Source organism: Podarcis gaigeae (assembly GCF_964106915.1).
Source record: "Podarcis gaigeae genome assembly, chromosome: 12".
Lineage (NCBI taxonomy): Eukaryota > Metazoa > Chordata > Lepidosauria > Squamata > Lacertidae > Podarcis > Podarcis gaigeae.
The window spans coordinates 25,213,720-25,229,759 of record NC_139688.1 but is presented as its reverse complement, the minus strand read 5'-3'; the positions used below and the strand labels follow the sequence as shown (position 1 = coordinate 25,229,759).

General features: G+C 42.0%; 1 protein-coding gene across 2 annotated transcripts in view; it reads right to left on the bottom strand.

The window, feature by feature from the left end:
- Positions 1-16,040, bottom strand: part of CUBN (cubilin) — a 130,342-nt gene that overhangs the window by 1,340 nt on the left and 112,962 nt on the right. For both annotated transcript variants that reach the window (XM_083704489.1, XM_083704490.1), the window contains 9 exons: positions 14,306-14,435; positions 12,761-12,978; positions 7,042-7,250; positions 6,409-6,571; positions 5,356-5,564; positions 3,254-3,410; positions 2,947-3,122; positions 2,324-2,489; positions 57-292 (listed from right to left, as the gene is read on the bottom strand). In XM_083704489.1, the coding sequence (XP_083560615.1) occupies positions 57-292; positions 2,324-2,489; positions 2,947-3,122; positions 3,254-3,410; positions 5,356-5,564; positions 6,409-6,571; positions 7,042-7,250; positions 12,761-12,978; positions 14,306-14,435 (1,664 nt within the window). The remainder of the gene's footprint in view (positions 1-56; positions 293-2,323; positions 2,490-2,946; positions 3,123-3,253; positions 3,411-5,355; positions 5,565-6,408; positions 6,572-7,041; positions 7,251-12,760; positions 12,979-14,305; positions 14,436-16,040) is intronic.

Sequence of the window (16,040 nt, the reverse complement as noted above, 5' to 3'; positions counted from 1 at the left end):
CAACAGAGCTGGAGCCCACACTGGCAAACGTCGCATAGTACAAAATTAAAACATACCATTCCACAATATGGTCCCATAGATGCATGGCTACTGTCCGGTCCATTATAAAGTTTCAGATAGTTGCTGCTACAGTCACCAGGATCATCAATGCTGATGAAAGCAAAATGGACGGTAACAGCCCTTCCTTGGGGGGCTTTAATTGTCCACTCGCAGTCTGTCTGATTCTGATAAGAAGCTGGGTACCCAGGGCTGGCAAATGAACCAGTCTCACCATATAAAGTACCACCACATCCTACAAACAGAAAGTTAGTGCTAAATAATTTGTTGTACTGTGCATTCTCAACAACATTCTCAGCAATAGACATAAGGGAGGAAGTATCAATGGTTATGCCACATTTTAAAACTAACTTCATTGGGCTTAAACTAGATGAGGAAGATTGCATGTGGGTTGTTTTTTTTCTTAAATCCCAACTGGCCTGGATTTGTAGGAATACAATTGCAAAACAAAACATAACACAACATACCAATTTTTAGGTTACAGTATGTCTTGTCATTGCTTGTGAATTCCCAGGCAGCAGCCATGGCCAGGAACACGTTTTACCAGCTTAGGCTTGTTGGCCAGTTACAAACCTTTTGAAGAAGGAGGCTCACCTGAACATTGTAATGTATAGAACATCCAGATTGGGTTGTTGTAATCCAGAATGCGGCAGCTAGACTGGTGACTGCAAGTGGCCACCAAGACCACATAACTCCGGTCCTGAAAGACCTACATTGGCTCCCAGTATGTTTTGGGGCACAATTCAAAGTGTTGATGCTGACCTTTAAAGCCCTAAATGGCTTCAGCCCAGTATACCTGAAGTAGTGTCTCCATTCCCATTGTTCTGCCTGGACACTGCGGTCCTGCGCCGAGGGCCTTCCCTCACTGCTAGAAGTGCAGTTACAGGGAACCAGGCAGAGGGCCTTCTTGGTAGTGGCACCCACCCTGTGGAACACCCTCCCACCAGATGTCAAAGAAATAAACTATCTGACTTTTAGAAGACATCTAAGGCAGCCCTGTTTAGGGAAGTTTTTAATGTTTGATCTTTTACTGTGTTTTTAATATCCTGTTGGAAGCTGCCCAGAGTGGCTGGGGAAACCCAGCCAGATGGGTGGGGTATAAATAATAAATTATCATCACTACTACACTGTACAGCGATTCACCTTTGAAGGTGATCTGGCAATTCCAACTAGTTCAAAGTGTTATCAATATTTAATCTCAGGAGTTGGCTGAAAGGAGCATATAATGGGATTGTTAAAATAGCTGCTCTTGCTCTAAATTTGTTTGCAAACACAATTCAAAGTGATGGTTTTAAACCTTCAACTGGCAGGACACCGAGGAAGGAGAACTGGATCCCAACGAGGAGTGTAGCCACGACTGGATGAGACCTCTCCTGCTGATGTATGGCAGGGATGGGGAACATCTGCAGTTCTCCAGGTGTTGCTGGACTCCAACTCCCATCAGTCCCAGCCAGAATGTCCAATAGTCAGGGTTGGTGGGAGTTGTATGCCAACACCTTGAAGACCAAACTTTCCCCAGCCCTTCTATACATCAACAGAAGAGGCCTTATTCCGAGATTGCTCACTGATACAAGTTGGATATGTGGGGAAAAGGATAATTGTAAACTATATGCTGATCTCCGCCAGCAATTTCTAGATCAACTCGGTATCCCCAAATGGAAACCAGAGTTGGAGGTCATACATTTTCTATTAGTGGGAAGTGATCAGGAGCTCACCAAGTTAGTGGCTAAATATCTCTATTTGGTTTTTTGTTGTCAAAATACACTGCAGACGTCTGATCTCCCTGGAGACCTAGAGATGTGACGATAGACTGCTCTGCCTCCTTTCTTTTAGCAAATGTTTTGTGCCACTGGGGAAGTGGTAATTCTGTATTGATTTGTTTTTGATGTTTGTATGTGATGCCAATAAAAGGTTTGATGATGATGATGATGATAAGGAGGAGTGAATGGTTCCCTTTCCTTGAAACTATTTCTGCAGCAAAGGCTCCTAAACCAATCCAGTCCTTCCATTCAGGAACGGTCAAAGGTTTCTTATTTCAGCACATATTTATTTGGAAGGTGAATCTGATACAGTTCTAGATGACTGGAAATCCATGTTTAATAGTCTACTCAGGGGGCGTCATTATAATCTCTTCAATGTAGTTTAAATTAAGTCTTAACGTTTCAAAAAATAATTTGTAAGATACCCTGAGAGCCTTGAAAGTCCAAATAGCAGGTTATAAGTGGAAACAAACAAACAAATATAGAATGAAAACCATTGCTAGTACCAGTTGGTGATGAAGTCCAAGTGATTTCATAACCTTCACTGGAAGCTAGGATGTCGCTTTTGAAACGGAGATACATAGCATGATTTTTGGCAAATACAGGATTGGGTAGGGTGTTTCCACAGTACTTGCCAAGCAGTGGAGAGTTTGCATCACTACCATTTCTGACCTTTAGAAGAATATACAAAGCCATTGTTAATGAAATGTTATCAGTGATGAATAACTAAAATCTTTGCAACTGATACAGGTAACTTGATGGAAACAGTCTCTGTCATGACACTAGCAGGTATCTTCAATCTTTTCTTTTTTTAAAAAAGAAGGGTGATTCCTACAAGTGCTTTGTCACAAAGCTGACCTCATGATCAGCATGGTATCTGAGTCAGACCCAGGACATGACAACAGAGGCAGACTTGTCACATGGAATATAGTAGTAGAGTCCTCTTGGAAGTTTTTACAGGAGTTAGGAGGTGTCATGTGACCCATTCTGGTCTATAATCTAACCTAGGATTAGACTAGCTGCTACTTGAAAAGGAAATTGCAGACACAGGAGGTAATCTGGATCAGGTTCCTGGTTTAAGGAAAGGGGCCCCGTGAAGCAGACCATGTGAAGCAGATAACTGTCATACCTCTAAGAAATCATGGCATCCACTGTGTTGTAGGTTAAAGGAATTGAAAAAGAGAGAGATGGTGTGATTTAGTGGGGATCGCAGAATAATAGTACAATCCAAGTTGTGAGGGTAAGGATCAGGCCAGCCCGGGCTTTTCAGATAACCAAATGATTGGTTGTATTCTCTGTTGCAGCCTAGCAGGAGACAAAAATATAAATATAAATATATATCGTTTCTACATTTTACAATATCTTCACACCTTTAGATTTTCACTCCCCATGCTAATAATTTTTGGTGCCTATAAAAAGCAGGGTGAAAGCTTTACCTGAAGTCAGGTAAGAGAAGCTAAGTCCATTATTAACCACATAGGCTTCTGATCTGAAAATTACAACAGCAGTCCGCCCATAAGAATAAAACACAGGAATCGCAAGATTTTCAGAGCCGCAGAATCGGTGGACGTGATCAGCAAGTTCTGGATTGCCCTGAAATGTAATAAGCAAGAAGTCAAAGCTTGGGGGGGGGGGGCAAGAAAAAAAGAGCATATGGAAATGAAGGAGACTTTCCTAACATATTGTGACATATTGTGGCTTGTGACATTTTGCACAGCTATTGCAAGATATAGTACCATGTGAACACAGGCATCTGGTTGCCAGTGCTTGTGACATTCTTGGCGTTAAAGGCAACCCGATCCTCCTCATTGATTCCTTCTCTCTTAGTATCTTTGTTGTTTAGTCGTTTAGTTATGTCTGACTCTTCGTGACCCCATGGACCAGAGCACGCCAGGCACTCCTGTCTTCCACTGCCTCCTGCAGTTAGGTCAAACTCATGCTGGTAGCTTCGAGAACACTGTCCAACCATCTCGTCCTCTGTTGTCCCCTTCTCCTTGTGCCCTCAATCTTTCCCAACATCAGGGTCTTTTCCAAGGAGTCTTCTCTTCTCATGAGGTGGCCAAAGTATTGGAGCCTCAGCTTCACGATCTGTCCTTCCAGTGAGCACCCAGGGCTGATTTCCTTAAGAATGGAGAGGTTTGATCTTCTTGCAGACCATGGGACTCTCAAGAGTCTCCTCCAGCACCATAATTCAAAAGCATCAATTCTTCGGCGATCAGCCTTCTTTATGGTCCAGCTCTCACTTCCGTACATCACTACTGGGAAAACCATAGCTTTAACTATATGGATCTCTGTCGGCAAGGTGATATCTCTGCTTTTTAAGATGCTGTCTAGGTTTGTCATCGCTTTTCTCCCAAGAAGCAGGCGTCTTTTAATTTCGTGACTGTTGTCGCCATCTGCAGTGTTCATGGAGCCCAAGAAAGTAAAATCTCTCACTGCCTCCATTTCTTCCCCTTCTATTTGCCAGGAGGTGATGGGACCAGTGGCCATGATCTTCGTTTGTTTTTTATGTTGAGCTTCAGACCATATTTTGCGCTCTCCTCTTTCACCCTCATTAAGAGGTTCTTTAATTCCTCCTCACTTTCTGCCATCAAAGTTGTGTCATCTGCATATCTGAGGTTGTTGATATTTCTTCTGGCAATCTTAATTCTGGCTCTTAGTAACTACTCTTAGTAACTACTCATTGGTAAAGCAACTGCTTCCTTTCAGGCTTTCCTTACTTACTGCTGCTTCTCCAGGTTCAGCCTGTACTGGAATGAGTTAGAATGTGCTAGTGCTGACTTATTGGCTTCATATTGGCTGCATGTAAAACCTATACTTGGAATGGCTTTGTTTGTCATGAATAATAAAGCATACATTTCCTTTACCCTTTCAAAAAACAGTCTTACCTGGGGGGGGGGGAATGCCTGACACCAGGATTTCAATCTCTCAACCTTCAGACTTCAATGGCATTAATTGCATGAATGCAATTCACATCCATAAGTTTTTGTTTTTTGTTTTGTTATGCAGATAGTAGCTGTGATAGCTGCTTAAGGGCAGTGGATGTTAGGGAGAGAGCACTTCATGTTTTATGTCCCTGCCATGGTCCTAACAACATCAACTTTCCAAAGCTACTACTTGCATTTCAATGAAGGCAAGGAAAGAAAGCTAAAGGCCGCCCCCCCCCCCCCGACCCAATTTCTGAGGTGGTACCAGGGTTACTATGTTAATAGTATATATATATATATATATATAGTGTGTGTATATATATATATATATATATATATATATATATATATATATCTACGAAAGCATATATATATATACTATATATATATATACGAAAGCAAATATATATATAGCATATATATATATGCACATAAGCTCCATTCATGCAATTAGCATTGGGTCTTGTTTGGCATTTAGTATCAGACAGTGTAGATTTGGGCAAGGGGAATTGAAAGCAGGGAAATCTCATGGACCTTTGACACCCAGACTGGGGATCCCCACCTTCACCCTTAGCACACAAGGATCCTAGCAGCAGGCCTGGCTGACTTACCAGTGGTGAGTCTTGGAACTCTACATAATTCTGAGAGCAGTCCTGGCTGGACTGGAGGTGGAATTCTTGCACCACTATTTTCACATGTTGCTCAGGAGGAGCATCAATAACCCATCTGCAGTATGTAAAGGGAGGATATGCTTCTGGAAAGTAGGGCGATGTCGCTGTTTGGCTGGTTGAAGTTGCATTAAACACACCTCCACACAGTCCTGTTAAAAACAACAGCAACACAGATTAGCCAAGCTTGCTGGTTTATAAGCACTCTTTCATGAAGGAAAAAGGCTATCCGTAGCTACTAGGGATGGTGGTTATGTATAACTTCCAGCATCTGAGGCAGGATGCCTCTGAATATCAGTAGCTTCAATTCTCACAAGGAGAAGGTGGTGTTGCGCTCCAGTCCTGCTTGCAATAGGAATCTGGCTGGCCCCTGTGGGAACTGTTTCAGGGGTTTATTTTGCAATAAAATGGCATATGAATTTAGTTAAACGAATAAACACAGAACAAGGATGCTGGACTAGATGGGACATTGCACTGATCCAGCAAAGATCTTTTTGTGTACTTCAACTCAGAATCATAAAGTTGACCTAAAGCGATATTTATTTGAAAGCAACAAGACATTGAGGTACAAATGTTCAATGCCAAGAGACAAAATGTGCAGATTCAACGTAGATCAATTATATCATGATGGGTTTTTAAATACTATATTTCTATGACATTGGAGTTGCTTTTCTATTTAAAATACTTGAAGCAATGTGCAAGTTCATGTTTTCTAAATCAGTGGTCTAACAGTCCTAACCAAGCCCCACCGTCTAACCCCTCTGATCTCCCCAAATCCTCTCCACCCAGACAGATACATTTCAGTCACCATCTCTTCCATCAAGTCTTATCTTCTCCAGGAAGCTGGATTCTCTCTATAATTGGTTTCCTAATTTGATAACATGAGCTATATAATTGCTGATTTTTTAAGTTTTGAAATCCTCCCTGGAGTTGTGCAAGACAAAGGAATGCTTATTTCACGGGATCTTCTGGGAAGAAAATGAAAATTATACTCACTGTCCATAGTAGTGTAGGTAACATTGAAACCTGCTCTTTCTACATACATGTCAGTGACAAACTTAATGGTCAAGAAGTTGTCAGTAGAAAGAAAAGGAGCTGGAACTCTGGAGCCACAAAACTTGCCAACAACTGTAGCATTTTCATTACTACCATCGAACAGCTAAAAGAGAAAACAGAAACATAACTTCTCTATGGCATGATATGTGTGTGAGCTGAACGGTTAAAAGCTATGGGAATGATTGGTGGAAGGAGTTCAAGTGTTCAGTTTGGTGACTGATGTCTCATAGGGTGTCTTACAAATGCAATAAATACTACAACTGATAGCTCAGCTGGTTAGAGTGCGGTGCTGATAACACAAAGGTCACAGGTTCGATCTACATATAGGGCAGCTGCATATTCCTGAATCACAGGGTGTTGAACTAGATGATCGTAGACCAGAATTCTAGGGTTCTATGAATTGTTGTTGTTGTTGTTGTTATTAATTCAAATGAAAATACCACATTTTTCGCTCCACAGGATGCACTTTTTCCCTCTTAAAAACCAAGGGGGAAAGTCTGTGTGTCCTATGGAGCGAATGCAGGGGGGAGGCAGGCAGGAAAAGTCCCCAAGAGCCACACACAAGCTTCTTACTTGGACATAGTCATAGTGGCAGTTTTGAACAGATGATTCTGCTTCCAGTTGAAAAGTGTTAAAGGTGAGATTGATCAGCTTGTTTATGGGGGCAGCTATAACCCACACACATTCAAGATCTTTGTCATATTTGCCATCCATGTCGGAGTCTGGCGAGCCAAAGCTGTCACTTGAATTTGTCAGGTAACCACCGCAGCCTTGCTGAGGGCCTGTTAAAAAGAGAGATCTGTCATCTACTGCATGTTTCATGGCAGTAATTTAAAGGATGTTATGTATTTTTTGATCTGTACTTTTCCTATTCCTGTCTTCATGCTTACTATCAACCATGGGCTTTTGGGAGCTGAATTGCATCATTTTAATGCTTTGCACAGCTTTTTTGTTTTTGTATTGTTAAACTAAGCCCTTTCCACACAATATGTTCAACATGTGGACAGCAGAATCTCACACGCTGCCATTGCTTCCAGACTCCATACACAAACTATCCATACTATTCACTGAATGCGAGAAGATTGAAGCAAAATTTCCTTAAACTCTACCCACATTATATTCAATGTAATGTGTGAAAGTGGGAGTGGATATGTCAGGAGGTGGCTCCAATGCTACCAACAGGACTGATTATTTGATAAGAGGCAAAGAATGTCCCAGCTGCATAACGAAAGAGCACAGCTGGCTGCACTTTCCAGGACAGTCCCAAACCGAGAGGGAGAGAAAGCAGAGAGAAGCAATAGCTTTGGCTAGAGGGGAGCCAGAAAAGTAGAGGAGAGAGAAGGAAAGCAGGAGATTGGACGGATATATTTACAGTATTTTACATTTATATGCCACTTGCTTGTAACAAAACCTCATAGCGGTTTACAAAAAGACAAAGGGAGGGTGGAAGAAAGAGGGACAAAAGGGGGACCAGTGTGAAGTGGGGAGCTTTGCCCCAGAGGGCAAGGAACAGAAATAGCAGGAGTTGGGAAGGAAAGGGTGCAGACCAGGCAAAAACTCCTAGTGGCTGATTTAAGGGAGTCTAGAAGGGAGTCTATCAGACGGGGTGCTAAAGGAAGGCTGGGGGAGTGCAACAAGGAGTAGTTGTCTTGAGAAATAAAGTGCACAAACCCAAGGGTTCAGTGATTGCCTGCTGATGATAAAAGAATACATAAAAAGTAAGTAAAAGCAACATACATCTTATCATGTCAAAGGTTGTATTTTTTAAAAAAAACAGTAGGTGGAGCTATGCCTTTGTCTTCAGCCCACAAGGACTAATATTCCTAGATTCTATTAAAGTCTTTGGGATGTTAAAAAAAAAGAAGCAATTACATTTGCATGCAAACACCTAATTGCTCAGTCAATAGAGTATGAGACTTGATCTCAGTGCCATGGGTTCAAGCCCCATTTCTGCTTTAATTTGAAACTTTTTTAAAAAAAACAACTGTGAAAATTTGCATTTAATCATTCCATATCAGAATCTGTATTTAAATATGTATTGTATCACAAAACAAACATTTAAATGCATATTTGAGATCAATGTGTGCCTTTCAATCTAAAATGCATTTTGGTACTTTTTAAATTTGAGAATAGTATCACAAAACTTGGAGGACTATGGCGGCGTTGCAAATTCAGTTGGGTTTGCTTAAAAATGTGGAGTGGACAAAATTATACTACATCCCTAAACACCCCTGCTCCCAGATGCTTTTTCATTATACACACCTGGAGGACCAACAAGCGCCCCCCCACACACACTTTGGTTTATTCGGATAAAGGCCTTACTGTGGATTTTGAAATTTTATAAAATGGAATAATTGAAAGAGTGCGTAGAGCTCCTTCTGAGCCCCAATCTGTGCAAACTGGACCAACAATATTACCTTATGTCTTTTGCACATAATGTTTCTGCTAATGTAACCCACTGCAAAAAAATGTGCCTTTCTTGTGACAATCTCTCGCTGCTGACTTGGCTTGAACTGATGGAAGGAGGTTTGAAGCCAAATATTGAGCAGTGTGATTTTGGCTTAAATGTAGTGCTTATATGCTGTGACAGCAGTATTAGTGCAACAATTTTTTGGCTCAAATAAGATAATTGCAAATTGATAGAATTGATAGAATTACAGACACAACATTGGTTGGAATGGCACCAGCAATCATGAAGGGATGAAATATGAGAGAGTCACATCTAAGGCAGAGGTTTTTTCTCCATTCAAAGCATGAATGATATTCAATCCATTCAGCTCCGCTGGAGATAACTGTAAATACTTGCACTTGATTATAAACAGATCTCTGGTACGGAGCTAAGCCAACATGTCGAGCCATATGTAGAATATCACTTCTCAATAGCTCATGCTTTGTTACATTCTCTTTGCCCCTCATCACCGCAAAATTAAAAAGGTGCCAGGATAACAAAACAAAACCCATAATGAAAAACACCCAAACTAAAAAAAAAATCAGAGGTAGAGAAATCAGACAAATCTGAATCCTGGGTAGCCCAATTAACTGAGACCTCCAACCAACTAGTGAACTTCAGCCTGTATACTTGGGCTATGTACTTGTTTAGGCTGATTCCCAAGCCAAATTGAGAGGGATCTGGGCATTGGCTGGGCAGCCCAGAGCAATTCTGGCCTGTCAGAGGGTGGGGCATAAGGTAGGGAGGGAAGGGGTGACTAAAAGAAAGGACTACTGGGCCTTCAAAGGAGAAGGTAGGGGTGGGTGGGTGTGCTCAATTTCTTCTTCTTCCAACTCCCCGAAGCAACACCACACAGGATTAAATCTTCCTGCTTACTATGAATAAGCATGAAGTTTTCATTCTGTGCAGTGCTGGTTACTACTGCTTCTCAATGTTCCCTTCCAAGTGTCAGAGACCAGGCTGAGGAGTACAGCTCTGAGGAGGAATGGTGGAAGCCTCCCCCAGCTCCTGACCAGGATCCTGAAACTGTCCAGGAGCAGTGGAGCAGTATAGATTTGGAACAGTGGTTTGCAGCAGGACATAGTTTTGAAGACAAAAGTTGGGAAGAACTGGGGGGGGGGGTGAACAGCAAAGTGAAGAAGAACAGGAAGAGAGAGGGCTAACAGACTCTCTCTTGCTGGAAAGCATTCAGCCTATCTGTCCAAGGTCATGTAGAGCAGAAAAGGTGGCAACACAAAACACAAGGTGGTTGCAAGATCAGGTTGCAAGATGGAAGTGACATGGGGGGAAGTGGGTGGAATCCTTCACTGGGAACACTTTCCTCCCCAAAAATGGATGTTTTGTTCTTTTGCTGTGATCATTAAAGACTCTTTGGTAAGGGACTCCTTTTGCTTTGTCCTGCTTATCTACGGCCAAAGGGGGGGGGGGAGGAAGCCAAGTCCCAGGAGCCTGACACCAAGCCACTGCTTTCCTACATTTTCCCCTTCTTTGGTTTGGATTTTCACAGACCTTCTCTTTCTCAGTGTATGCCTGGTAAGAGAAAATCTGGATTGAAGGAGGGGAAAGTATGGGAGTGCAGTGATCTGGAGGGGAATTCATATCGACAATGGATAATAAATGGAGGTATAGAAGCTTACCATCCACATTAAATTACAGTATTGATGAGACCCTACTGATGCAGTATCCCTAATAAAAAGAAGTTGTTTTGATTAAATTGCATGATGGTGTTTCTTCTCAATTTTTCTAATTAATTCATATAGCTTCTTTTCATGTCAACAAAATGCTCATCAATAATAATAATAATCCAGAAAAGATGAAGTAGAGATAACCTTATTTTGGATGACATTTGTGCAAAAAGCATAAGTAAGCATTGATGAAAAGGGGCAGGATTTTGAAGGAAGGAAATCAGGAATGTTTAGATTGCTCCAAATGAGTTTACCATTTGTGTTCACCTCCTTCCAAGATTTAATTAAGGCTACCCACAACATTAAGCAGAACACAGTAATCACATTAGCCAATCTCACTTCACTAACACAGCCAGGGTGGTGTACACTTGCTAAACATTAATGAAGAATTGCGTTTCACATTTGCACTCTGGATGCTGCACTAATACAACACCTCTTGGCCTTTCTGTTCTGGCAGATGACATGGAGCTCCTTTCACAAGATTAATTTCCCATGAGCTTTCTGGCTTTACTTGATTTAGATCTGCCTTCATCACCAAAGTGCCCTGCTGATGTTCAGGACTGCCACACCCATCAGCCACAGTCAATGCAGTTCTGCTGGTTGGAGTTGATGGGCATTGTAGTCTGACGCATCTGGAGGGCACCAGGTTGGTGAAGCCTGATCTAGATTTAAGCAGAGTTCTTTAACCTACCTTTGAGGGAGGGAGAGAATCCAGAATCCAGCCTTCCTCCACGAGGAAGCAGCACTTTAATTTCACAATGACCTTGTAATATAGAGAAGGTAGCACTCCAGATATACTCCTTATCGCTATATTCCTTTTAGATCAGTGTTTCTTAACCTGTGGGTCCCCAGATGTTGTTGGACTACAACTCCCATCATTCCTAGCCAGCATGACCAGTGGTCAGGGATGATGGGAGTTGTAGTCCAACAACACCTGGGGACCCACAGGTTGAGAACCGCTGTTTTAGATGGTATCAAATGAAAAACAGCTGCCAGCTGTGGTATGTGCATGTGTACAGTGGCTGAGTGTTAAGGATATTTCTGCTACGTCACAAATGCTTTATGACAAAGTGACAAAAAGTTAAGGGAGTTACTCCCATCTACCCACCCACGTACCCACCCCACCCCGCAAAACCCCAATGAATTACCAAAAGAACAACAGGTAGGTAGCTATTTTCAGCCTATCACTGATCTATTCAACTGTCATAGGAAGGCTGAATTAAAGTCTGTATAATTAACATTAAAGGTAAAGGGACCTCTGACCATTAGGTCCAGTCGTGGCCAACTCTGGGGTTGCGGCGCTCATCTCGCTTTATTGGCCGAGGGAGCCGGCATACAGCTTCCAGGTCATGTGGCCAGCATGACTAAGCCGCTTCTGGCGAACCAGAGCAGCACACGGAAATGCCATTTACCTTTCTGCCAGAGCAGTACCTATTTATCTACTTGCACTTTGACGTGCTTTCGAACTGCTAGGTTGGCAGGAACAGGGACCGAGCAACAGGAGCTCATCCCATCGCGGGGATTCGAACCACCGACCTTCTGATCGGCAAGCCCTAGGCTCTGTGGTTTAAACCACAGCGCCATCCACGTCCCTTAATTAACATTAGGAATAAACAATTATAATGTTTTTATAGCATGAAGCTTGAAATGAGGTGGACACATGCTGAGTTTCTCAAGTGGGCTTGACCACTCCTGTCGGGGGTACCACCTCTGAGTGCTTTTCCATGCAACAAAAGGCTTCCCTGCAAGGTAGAGAAACCTGCACATTAAGGAGAAATGTTCTGGCCCAACCCACTCCTGTGTGTGATTCACCCCCATAGGAAAACATTCATAAACAATCATTTGGTGCTCCCCTGCCCCCAGTGTGGGGCAGATCACCCTACGAGCTCAGGAACCTACCACCTAATTCTGCTGCACATGAAGGTAAGGCTGGACAGAATGACTAAAATTAAACCTTTATGCTTTACTCTCACTATGAGTATAAAAAAGGGTACTTCAGGTCTACTAAGGTGCTAAGCATTCACGGATATGCCAGTCTAGGTTTGCACAAATGAAGCAACTAAAGAAAAGAAAACGTAGCAAAGATTTCCTATATGTAACTCATGCTATTTCATAGCAGCTGGCTTGCATTGAAGGTGCTGGGAGAATTCCCTTTTACCTAGTGTCTCTCTGAACGATGCTCTCCATCCATTGGCTGTTCCAGAGGAATCAGTCCTGAACAGCAGGAGCAAGTTGTTTGCGGAGCTCTTGATAGAAGGTGGGAGGGCCACACCGCAGAACGTGCCCAGGAGCGGAGCATATATGTTCAGGCCATCATAGACAGTAACAGAATCCTTGTGGCAAGATGAGGATGTTTCAAGGTGGAAGCTGTTGAACCTGTCAAGGGCATTTTTTACTAATAAGTGGGGTTGTTTCAGTCCTGTTTTCTTAAAATGCATTTGGGGATAAATAATAGTGGCCAACATAGCATCCTCTCATCAGCCCCAACCAGCATAGTCAATGGACTAGTATTTTATTTCTTTACAGGAATATTTATATACTCTCAGCTCATTAAAAACAATCATGGGAGTATGCAAGAAAAATATGATTAAAGTATCATGAAACACAGAACAAATGAAGAACACTGAAACGTATCTACTCTTCAAAAACGTTTGGTGAAACAAAAATGTTTCCAGAGGGTGACTAAATATCGGATCCTAAGTGCCTATCTGATTTCAATAGGAAGAGCATTCCACTTTGCTGGAAAGAATTATGGCAGAATCTGTCAAACTGGGTTTCTCTCGGTCCCTCATTTTTCCAATCTTAAATTCAGTCTACATAATACACAGACACAGAAAAAGAATGTACGTGTTTTCCTGTATATTTATCCTATGAAATACATTTGGACCTAAAATATGCATTTTCTTCAAGCCATGTTCCCTACAGTACTGTATTTTTGCATGTTCCTTTCACTTATATACAAAAATTGTGCACTTTTCGCTGATATTCAATTTTTGCACACACTTTTGGGTTGGTGCTGTGCATCGCAGAAATTCAGGGAAGTGCAAAGTTCGAAGGTTCACTGAGTTTTGGTTTGCATATTGGTCTGGGATGTGCAAATTAGGTGGACGCACATTAAAATGCAAATCAAAATAAATTTCTTATCCATTCTTGTCCACAGCACCTGAAGAGTACCTGGTCTATTCAAACACTGTGGCATTCTGACTTTTCTTGGGTGTTGTTTTTTTTATGGGAAAGGTTCTGGACTGAAGAAAAAGCACTTAACGGTAAAACTACAATCACAATCCAATGTAAGGTTATTCAGAAATAAGTCCCACTGAACTCAATGGCACTGACTTACAAATAAAGTTGCATAAAATTGCAGTCCTACGTATATTTGGAAACAAATCACACTGGGTGCAGCTAAGCTATTTTGAAAGTAAACTTCCATGGGATTGACTGCATACCTTTAAAGCACATTCTGGGAACTGTAGCTTGTTAAGGGTTGCTCTGTGAGAGGTGCACCACAGTGCCCAGAATTCTTTGAGGGAAAGAATGTACCCTGAATATGCTTTAAAGATATAGTGTGCGCACAGTCTTAGGTACCACAGCACTAACAATTCCCATGTTTGCTGTCACTATAGCAGTTTAAAACCAAACCAAACCAAATCTAGAGACCATGATTTTTTCATCATAAAATGAAAAGTGCTCTTGGCTTACATACTTGAGTGCCACTATCTTGTTGCTTCTGACAGTGATGTAGTACGAACAGTTCATGTTGTGATGGTACTCAGTAAATGAATGGGTAGGGCTCCTGACTGTACCCCGAGAGCTGTTGAATACGTCACCACAAGCTGCAGTGAAAGGTAAAAGATTATCATTACTGTCAAAGAACCTCTTTGCCATACATACTTTGGGTCTAGGGCTTCACTAAAATGCAGTAAGCGCTGGTCTATTTTGTTGATACCTGGTCAAATATCCCTTTCATTTTCTCCTTCAGATTTGGAGTCCAACAATATCTGGAGGGCAACATGGAGGTATACATTCTAGTATATATATAATTTGTTATATGGTTAAAAACCAGCGTACTCCATTTAATACAACAAATACTAGTATGGGTAAAGTAAAGTAAAGTAAAATGGTAAGCACAACAGAAGATGCAGATAAAACACAACAATTCATAAAAGTTACATTTTTAAAAAGAAAAGAACCAGCAGAAAGTGAGCACTTAGCCTGGAGGTTGAAGGCCTACCCAAACAACAATGCCATAGGGTAGGTGGCAAAATGCTTTCACTGGATCTCCTGAGACAGAGTTCCACAGAGCGGCTGCCCCAGTTCAAAAGAGGCCCTCTCCTGATGACCACAGAGGCTCATATATGAGGTTTCTTTAATTGCCGTATTTTTTCTCTATAAGACGCACCAGACCATAAGACGCACCTAGTTTTTGGAGGAGGAAAACAAGAAAAAAACTATTATGAATCTCAGAAGCCAGAACAACAAGAGGGATCGCTGCGCAGCGAAAGCAGCAATCCCTCTTGCTGTTCTGACTTCTGGGATAGCTGCGCAGCCTGCATTCACTCCATAAGACACACACACATTTCCCCTTACTTTTTAGGAGGGAAAAAGTGAGTCTTATAGAGCAAAAAATACGGTATTTGAGCCACAGTGATGGTTGTTTCCTGTGTCCCTGATTACTTCACTGGTGCATGGGAAAGGCTTTGAAATGCATTAAATCCTTCAGTTGGATTCAGTAGGAGATCCCAACTTTTTGGAGGTGGAGTGTGATTGAGTGGCTCTGTAATTGCTGCATGGCTCCCTCAGGGTGAAAGTTAATGCCCGCTTTAAGATCTACTGAAGAATTTGCAGCGGCAGAAGCCACAGTACATTCTTATTTTTATTCTCCATTATGGATGCCATTGGGAGTCTGAGAGGTGGCTCAGTCTTTGTCCTCTGGTTCACAGCTCTCTGCAAAACCATCTGTGACCACCATTGTGCTCTGTTTTATAGTCTTCCATTTGGCAGTCAACCACTCTGGGCTCTCTCTTGACAAATCGCCCAAGCCCACTGCTGTCCAAGCTTCTAAAGGACTAGTCATCACAGCAACCACTAGCATTGCAAAGCAAATTCTTTAACAGGCAATGAATGCCTAGGCTCCCATTCCTCATTTTCAGCTATGGTAGGGTGGCGTCTATCGAGCACTGCCCTTTGGACTGTTGACAAATAAGAGACAAAAGCACAAGAGGTTTTAAAAAAGCAGTGCTTATGGTACGCAAGGAGAGAAAAGCTTCTCTCTTCTTCCCCCTTTTGTCTTTTGTGAAGGATGAAGCTAGAAGGAAACAGAATGTTCATGGCTAGAATGTGTTTTGCATGGGCCAAAAAGCCAATAAAAAGCTACTAGTCATACTTCACAAATGTCAGGAGTCAAAGGTCAGGTGGCAGCAGCCAATTTGAGTGAGTTA